Source organism: Austrofundulus limnaeus, unplaced genomic scaffold (assembly GCF_001266775.1).
Source record: "Austrofundulus limnaeus strain Quisiro unplaced genomic scaffold, Austrofundulus_limnaeus-1.0 Scaffold1034, whole genome shotgun sequence".
Taxonomy (NCBI): Eukaryota; Metazoa; Chordata; class Actinopteri; order Cyprinodontiformes; family Rivulidae; genus Austrofundulus; species Austrofundulus limnaeus.
The window spans coordinates 71,449-80,815 of record NW_013953436.1 but is presented as its reverse complement, the minus strand read 5'-3'; the positions used below and the strand labels follow the sequence as shown (position 1 = coordinate 80,815).

Here is a 9,367-nt window from a genome sequence, read left to right as displayed (position 1 = left end):
ATTTAAGATTAATCATGATTAATTTACAGCTACTTTGGGATTAATCAGATTAAAAATATTAATCATTTGACAGCCCTAACATAAACCCATGTCAAAACACGTGAAAGGGATATTCTAGCCATTTTTAAAGTACTGTTCAAATATTTATCAGTAGTTAGTACTGTATCAGCAGTGACATCAGTTATAGAGTACAGAATGTGAAGAAAACCTTTCATGCTCTAAGGTAGTTTAGATTAAAAATAATATGATGGGTTTACTTAGGGCTTGGACCTTTAATTAGAGTTAATTAGTCAGGTTGAATTGGGCTTACACAAAATGTCAATATTGGGTTACATCCAGTTTTTTTAGGCCCGATCTAAGCTCTACTTTAAGTCTAATATCATGACCTTTTAAGGACAACTTTTGGAGAAAAATGTGGCTTCATCAGAATTACAGTTTGATTTAATTTATTTCTACTTGACGTGAGCTCAGATTCTTTTAGAGGACAAACAAAGATGATGTATTTACTGCAGTCTGGAAATGTGTCAAAATATACAGRTCTTCAGAATGTCAACCCAGCAACACAATCAAAAACACATTCCGGAGAATTGCTAAATGTTGTTTGCAAAACAAGTACAGTTACAAAGGAATTGAAAAAAAAAAAAGATGTGTTGTGTTGTGCACGTCATTGCTGCCAAAAAATAATAGCTTAATCACTAGAAGCATGAAACAATGGTGTTTTCTCTTTATCATCCGATGACATTCGTTTAAAACGTTCTCCTAAAAATGCCCTGTGATAAGCAGACTTATGCAACAGCCTGACAAAAACTAAGCCAGATCGCTGCGCGTGTAAGATAACAATGTCAGCTATGTCTGAATATTGTTTTGCTGCGAGGCAGGAGCCTGCTCCTTCATCAAGCTGCTTCCGTTTGATAGCCTGCAATTTAAGTCTGGGTCCTGAGGCTGCGATGACATGCAGCACACATTCTCTCCTGTTTTTTTTCCAGACAAACCACAGAAAAACCAAACTTTCACACTTTCAACAGCTGTGGTCAAATGGTCAAGAGTCCCTACTGTACTGAGCCGGCGCAGAAAGAGAACATAACCGTATTAGGGAAAGCGCAGATGCCCTTATATGGGGACGCTTCCTCTGGAGTAACAACCCAGTCTGCTGGCTTTTCCCTTGCATTCCTTTCCTTCAGCTCCCAGTTTCTTCGGGAGCTTTTCATTTCCGATTTACTGGCTGGAGAAGGAGCAGGGCAGCCTTTCATGAGAGTCTAGCCTGGTGTGAGATCCCCTTTTCCAAAAGGGGGGGAAAAAAAAGAAAATACACAAACCTTCGTCTAGCCTCTTTCCTGAAAGCCTTTACTTTGGGTTTGATGTAGTAAAATAAGCCTGGCCAGGAACYGGGCACACCTGGCCTTTTCAAGTCCATCACAGACTAAACCTCATTAGGCAGGTGAGAAGTCCAAGAGCATGCAGTGTTTGTTCTTGTCGTGTCAGCCCTGTGTTACCTTCATGGACCGGGCTGCACTTTCACTGAAGTCAGCTCAGTGTTTTGAACTATTTATGCTGAATAGGACTCAGTGGACTCAAGATGTCCTGTTCAACGTGAGACAAAATCTCCAGCCTCCGGTTGAAAATGTTCCTCGTTCAGCAGGAACAAAAAGCAGCTTGATGTTCAAATTAATTCACATTCGTTTTGGGAAGTTTTGTTGAGTTTGTGACGTCAGTGTTTTTGAAGAAATATAACTTTCTGTTCAGCCTGCCTGGACTGGGTTTTATTGGTAACTCTAAAAGGAGTCTGCCAGCATTTTGCTGTTTATTGAACATCACATATTAATGATAAAAATAAATGTTACACTTTCTCTTAACTGTTTGTTTAACCGATCCTGCAACGTTCTGATCCTGAGCCAGCTGCCCTGCCACTGTGCCAGAGGCTGGCCTGGCCCAACAGTTCAGATATCACACAGTTGGTTTAGTTCAGTCATTGTTTGTTTAGCAGCTGCTGGTGGTATTACTGTTCTAATAACAGCTACAATACTGACTGCTGTGTGAAAAGTAGGCGATTATGTAATTGCTTGTTAGCAATATAGCTCACAAACAARGGATGTGCATCTATATTCACTTTTGGAGTCAACACAATTCAAGATGGCCACCACAGCTTATTGAATTTAGCAAACACAAAAAAAATGTATATAATATATATCAACATATACTTTTATTGTGAGTAGATTCAAACTTTTGCACGTGAGATGGTTGGCAGTGGCCAAACCTTGAAGAAATTTCAGTTTCGTTTTTATTAATGTTGATGAAAATACACTGTTGTTGTTTTGGCTGCTCCCACTTAACGTAGCTGTCCACTGCTTCAGTCGGGTGGGTGTTGGGTCAAATGCAGAGCACAAATGTTGTCATTGAGCACTTAAATGAATGAACCATAAAGCGCCACAAGCTGCAGAGTGCGCTTGAGCTTTATTTAATTCAAACATGTCTGTGTGTAGCACATTGTTTGTCTTGCAGGATGTTAAAAACAAGTCATTTACTTTGATCTGACATTTATTTTGAGACATCCTGTCACTCAATGGGGCAGCATGTGGGAATTAGCACCATCTAGTGATGAACTTTCAGATTACATCCATTTCATCTCATCTTTACCAAATCTTTCATGTGTTTAGCTGAAATTACACAAAAATTTGGTTTSTCCAGCAAGACTGCTGTTGAAAATTATTTAGTTTTAATGGCACAAAAAGACAATAACTCTTATTTGTTTATGTCAATTAGAGTGTGAATAGTTGTTTTGTTTGTTTCCACGTGTCCCTGTGATGGACTTGCAGCCTGTCAGTGTTGTATAAAGTACCTCAAAGTGATACTTGAGTAAAAGTACAAGTATCTTATCATAAAAATACTTTGGTAAAAGTTAAAGTCTTCTCTAAAAATATTACTNTTGTTTATGTCAATTAGAGTGTGAATAGTTGTTTTGTTTGTTTCCACGTGTCCCTGTGATGGACTTGCAGCCTGTCAGTGTTGTAAGTACCTCAAAGTGATACTTGAGTAAAAGTACAAGTACCTTATCATAAAAATACTTCGGTAAAAGTTAAAGTCTTCTCTAAAAATATTACTTGAGTAAAAGTCTTAAAGTATCTGATATTTTTTGTACTTAAGTATCAAAAGTAAATTTCTGACACAAAATCTACTTAAGTATTAAAAGTAAAAGTACTGAGTAAAAGTGAGCAGTTAGATTTTCTAAAATGACATTTTTTGGGAGGTGACTTCTCCACAAAATATTTTTTCTAAAGGCGAGCAGCTGTGATGGGTTGTGTACAAGCTAATAGGGTGTCCGAATGGTTTATATTTATACTTCTCATCCAACTACAGTTAAATTCACTCTATCCAGGAGACACAATATAAGGATAGTATTTTTTAAGTAATAACAACTCGGAATAAAATAGGAGTAACGACTTTCTACTTCTTACCTTTTTAAAAAATGTAGTGAGTAAAAAGTACAGATAATTGTGTGAAAATGTAATGAGTAAAAGTAAAAAATAGGCTGAAAAATAATTACTCAAGTAAAGCACAGATAACCAAAATTTCTACTTAAGTACAGTAACAAAGTATTTGTACTTGGTTACTTTACAACTCTGCAGCCTGTCCAGGGACTGTCCGCTTCTCACAGTGATTATAGGAGATAAACACCAGCTTTTTGCAAACTGGAAAGGAAAAGCAGGTTAATAAAAATGGCTGAATAGTGATTTTCCTAAAGTAAAAAAAAGTGAAGTTTATTCGATGTCCGTTACATTAGGAGGTATTTGTGCTGCTCTCATTCTGAAGAGAACAAAATGCACGTATGATGGACTTAAAATAAAGAAACTTCAGCTGCAGTTTCCCAGACGTGACCACACGAGAACAAGAAGACAAAGTTACGAGACAGCAGCTGGCAGGCCTATTGTACTGGAATGAGCACCTTGACAGATAACCAGCTCAAGTTAATGACTCCAACGGTTTCCTTTTCCTAACCGCTTAATTTACCAAAGCATAATGTTTGTGCGTCTTTGAAGCCAACGCTGAGGAATGTTGTTGTGGGCTTAAATGTCTTAACCACCTGTTACTCATCAATCTGTTTGTTTTATGATTTGATGCATTTTAATGAGCGTCTACCTGTTGTGTTTTAACTGCTCCTCTTTCATGGTAAACTCTAAGTGGCTTCACTTTTGAACTGTGTGTCCTTTCTTTTTTTTTTTCTTTCCTTCCTTCTTTAAAAAAATATTAAATATTTATAGGTGGCGGCTGTCTGTTTGTGAAGTCAGTCTTCAGGAATTCCCAGTGTGGGGTCCTGGGTTTCCAAAGCAGACATATCCTCCTGTTACAGATGAAAGCAGCTCTGAGAGAGAGAGAGACAGAAAGAGAGAAAGAGAAAGAGAGAGAGAGAGAGAGAGAGAGAGAGAAAGAGAGAAACGGTGTTGTTTGGCTGAGCGGCAGAGCCTTGCCTTCAGACGGCAGGAATGTGGGATGTCTGGAGTGGGGGTCAGGAAGTGAGGAAAGAATGCCAAGTATGTCCATGTTTATCCAGGGCTGGCTCTCCATTCAGCCCCCAGTGACGTGCTGCGAGGGCCGGGGAGTATAAAGGGAGCTCCAGTGTGCAGTCAGAACTCAGATCAACTCCTCTACTGAAGCTAAACTCTAGCTTTCACTGAGAAAAAGAAGAAGAAAAAAAGCAAGACAGTGAGCAGAGCTCCGGATTGACAAGAGATCAACTTGATCAGAAGACTTTCACGAGCTCAACCTCTGAGACGAAAGGACAACTTTCTCCGGGAAGACTTTGGAAGAACCAGAATTTATTAGCAAACACCTGAGAAGATGTCTGCCGGAATGACGAAAACCATCTTGCTCCCAGTGCTGTGTATCCTCTTCTCACACATGGTAAGCCACACCAGCTAAAACTGATCTCTTTAAACGTACGTTTAAAATGAGTGTACAGATGCTTCTCTGTCTGTAGAGCAAAAGTGTGTGCATGACACTTACCGGAGCGTGTTCCTCTGTGCTTAGGCGGTGGGTCAGGAGTGCACCGGCCAGTGTTCGTGCCCCTCTGCTCCCCCTCAGTGCCCCCCGGGAGTGAGCCTGGTGCTGGACGGCTGCGGCTGCTGCAGAGTGTGCGCCAAACAGATGGGCGAGCTGTGCACGGAGAYAGACCTCTGCGACCCACACAAAGGCCTTTACTGTGACTTCGGTGCCCCCACCAACAGACGCATTGGCGTCTGCACAGGTGAGCCACTGAAGTTCTCCTCTGCGTCGRCACACACTTAACGTATGCGAGCCGAACCGTGACCTCCGCCTTGCYTTTCCACAGCCCAAGAGGGAGCCACCTGCGTGATCGGAGGCATGGTGTACAAAAGCGGGGAGACGTTCCAGAGCGACTGCAAGTACCAGTGCACCTGTCTGGACGGCGCCGTGGGCTGCGTCCCGCTCTGCTCCATGAACGTCCGGCTGCCCAGCCCAGACTGCCTCATGCCGAGACGAGTCAAGGTGCCTGGGAAGTGCTGCGAGGAGTGGGTGTGTGACTCTCCCACTAAAAACACTTTTGTGGGCTCTGCACTGGCTGGTGAGTGTCTCCTTGTTTGCCTTCTTTGCAGAACTATGGCGCATTTAGGGTTTGTTTGTTTTTTTTAATCCGATGTTTCCTCCTGTGTTTGTAGCGTACAGAGAGGAAGAGACTTACGGTCCAGACCCAAATATGATGAGAGAGAACTGCTTGGTTCAAACTACTGAATGGAGTGCCTGCTCCAAAACCTGCGGTCTCGGAATCTCCACCAGGGTGACCAACGACAACCGTGACTGCCGCCTGGAAAAACAYACCCGTCTGTGCATGGTGCGACCGTGTGAGTCACAGCTGGAGCAAAGCATCAGGGTGAGTCCTTGTTCAAACAAGTTGCTCCTAAACTACAAGTCGTTGCTTCCCATAAACACCACCTTAATTTGTTTGTTCTCTGTGTGTTTTTTTTTTCCTTTCTCGCAGAAAGGGAAAAAGTGCATCCGTACACCCAGAGTCTCCAAGCCCATGAAGTTCGAGATCTCCGGCTGCACCACCACCAAGTCCTACAGGCCCAAGTTCTGCGGCGTCTGCCTGGACGGCCGCTGCTGCACCCCGCACAGGACCACCACCCTGCCCATGGAGTTCAAGTGCCCCGACGGGCAAGTCATGAAGAAGCACATGATGTTCATCAAGTCCTGCGCCTGCCACTATAACTGCCCCGGGGAGAACGACATCTTCGAGTCGATGTATTACAAGAAGATGTACGGCGACATGGCGTGAACCCCAGGGAGATGATTCGAGCTTATGACTTGAAAAAAACAGAACTCCATCTCAATTTGCAGCTCAATATATATGTGTTTTTTTATGTTTTATTTTATTTTTGCCTTTTTTTTTTTCATTTGTTAAGTAGCTCAGACACTTGGCTTGGTGTCTGTGAGTGTTGTATGGCTGGTGCATGGCAGCCAATTAGACTCAGACAGAGGGTTGCCCCGCAGCTCCAAAAGATTTCTGCACTATAACTTTTAATTTTTTTTTGTTTTTTGTTTTAAACGACAAACCTGCTGTCTGGTTTCCGCCCATTCCGCATGATCCGACCGTTTTTTACTTTTATGCTTATTTATACGTAGAAACGCTGACCTCCTCTCTAAACGAGATGTTTGAATTAGTCCAAGACCAGAGCTGTAAAACCTGAGCAGCTGTGTTGGGAGCAAACGGATTACAGCAAGTCAGTGTTTCACAGTCCAAACAGGTCTGAATGTGTCTGTGTGTGTGAGTTCAAGCCTTAATGCGAGCCTTGTCTATGTGTGTATATATGTGTGTGTGTGTGTGCTTACAGAGTGGGGGAAAGGTCAGAGCTTTGGCCCAACATGAGGACGAGAAACCAAGCAGCTCACTGAGTTTAGGGTTAGATATAAAACAGTTGCAAAGGCACTGAGAAAAAAAAGGAAAGAACAATAAAACATCGTAGCRGTTATTATTTCAGGTCAGAGTAAAGAGACCAGGCATCTTTAAAGAACAAGTTGACTGAGAATCTACAGCAGCATACAACGATTTGAAGAACAGACTGGAAGAATTGTAATTTCATTCCTTTTTTTTTATTGTTGATATGTAAATCGTGTATATATTTGTACAGTTTAAATTAATTTAAAGAAGTGCATTTTTTCCAGTGCTTTAAAGTTTAATATTTTTTTTCAACATTATTTTTTACTGTTTTGTTGAGAAGTGTGACAAAAATGTTACATGTTTCACTGTGTAGCTGGGAATAAAAATTTTATATTTTTTTACACAAATGAGTTCTCGAGTTAAGTCTTTATTCTGACTAGAATTTCACTTATGAACTTAGAATAATAAATGCTCTTTGTTTGATTTCCTTTAAATTAAGGGGGACAAAAGTGAACAGTAAAGTCAATAATATAGCATTTTTGTCTAATAAAWAGAGGCTCCATATAAAATACTGTACAAGATGCAACACTAGTATGTGCTGTGGATGAACTGCAGCTCTTACAACACCAAATTTTAACCCAAAAGCTGTAAAACTGAAAGATATAGATATTTTTGTGATGTTTAATACTGGCTAGCTTCAGCAGCCATCTTGAACTGGATCAATTCCAAAAGTTTATCTACATCCAGAGGTGGGTACTAACTAACTACATTTACCTGAGCAACTTTTAGGAGTAATTATGCTATAGRATACTTTATGCTTTTACTCGGGTAATATTAATATTATGTATTGCCACTCCTACTTGAGTCAAGTTTCTGGACTCTCTACTTCACTGAAAAGCATGTTTTAACCAAAAATACATGAGACCTACAGACAAACCTGCAGTTTATGTTAAAGTGACAGCTCTTTTTTGTACACACACTTTGCTGTTTTAATGTTATTTTCTATTTGCCCAGCTTATTGTGCCATTTGTAGGTCAAAATATACAGTAAACACTTATATACAGTTTGTCCCTGGAAGTACTCACATCATCCACTTTGTGGTGATTATGGCTTTGGATTTGCATGGTAGAGTTTTAACTTGCACTTGTAGATGGAGCAACAAACTGTGATCACCGATAATGGTTTTCTGAAGTGTTCCTGAGCCCGTGTGGTAATATCTGTTKCAGAGTGGTGTTGGTTTTTAAAGCAGTGCTGCCTGAGGGGTTGAAGGTCACGGGTGTTCAGTGTTGGGTTTTAGCCTTGCCTTATTTGCAGAGATTTGTCCAGATTCTCTGCATCTTTTGATGATGTAATGGACTGTAGATGATGAAATCCCTTACTGACAGAGTAAGTGGTGAATCTTGCCCCATCCTTGTAAATGACTGAGCCTTTCGAGGATGTTCCTTTTGACACTCACCTGCTTGTTTCCACCTGCTCACCTGTGGAATGCTCCAAGCAGATAGAGATATTTTATAAAAAAAAAAGATTTTATTTATTTATTTACCGTTATTTAACCAGGTAAACCCCACTGAGATCACAGATCGCCTTTTCAAGGGTGGCCTGAGCCTGAAGGCGACCCATTGTACATGTTTTGTGCTGTGGGGGAAAACCGGAGTACCTGGAGAAAACCCACGCAAGAACGAAGAGGGCATGCAAACTCTGCACACAAAGACRCCAGGTCAGAACCGGGGATCGAACCCAGGACTTTCTGAGGCGTCGGGGCTAACCACTGATCCATCGTGCTTCRAGATCTGAGTGTGTTATGCTATTATCACCKCAAATTTTAGCCAAATATCTATAAAATCTGCTAAATTCTGGACATTTTTTTGTGTTTCCTTAAACCAGTTGGCTTTGGTAGCTCTTGAGTTGGAGCTATTTTTGTGTACTCACATTGCTCTGTTATGGTGGTCATCTTGAACTGGGTTGACTCCAAAGGGTCATGAGCTGCAGATGTGCATCCAACGATTACTTTCTGAAAGTTTCATTAAAATCTGTTTACTGATTCAGGAGATATTTTCCTGACAGACACAGACATAGRATTTAGCCCAGGCAGCGGGCGATAATAACAATGTATCTGCTTCAATTATCATCTTTTATTTGGTCTTAAACAACTGTTTCATTACTAAAACAGGATTATTGTACAGCAAGAAATGTTCTGCTTAATTTGGTGGTTTTTACCTGGACAGTCTGTGCACAACGTTTAAGTAACCTAATCTTCTGTGTGCAGGAAAATCGCGAGATTGTACAGAAAAACAACTGGAAAAATCCACACAACTACTGGCTTTTCTCCAAAATGTACGGCAGCGATGCTATTAAAGTAGGTGCAGCATGTGTTTTTGTTTTAGAGTAYTACGAAAACATGCATCAGTGGAAGAACTGAATTTTGGCTGTGTGGAACGAAAAGTTCTGACAGGATGATGTTCCGGAACGACTTCTTTG

The 9,367-nt window shown here is 41.0% G+C and overlaps 1 protein-coding gene across 1 annotated transcript; it reads left to right on the top strand.

The window, feature by feature from the left end:
- The first annotated feature begins 4,613 nt into the window (after positions 1-4,613).
- On the top strand, positions 4,614-7,299 carry ccn2a (cellular communication network factor 2a). Its single transcript, XM_014030283.1, has 5 exons — positions 4,614-4,896; positions 5,023-5,239; positions 5,324-5,575; positions 5,670-5,881; positions 5,990-7,299. The coding sequence occupies exons 1-5, from the start codon at positions 4,834-4,836 to the stop codon at positions 6,284-6,286; spliced, it is 1,041 nt and encodes a 346-aa protein (XP_013885737.1). The 5' UTR covers positions 4,614-4,833; the 3' UTR covers positions 6,287-7,299.
- Positions 7,300-9,367: the final 2,068 nt, after the last annotated feature.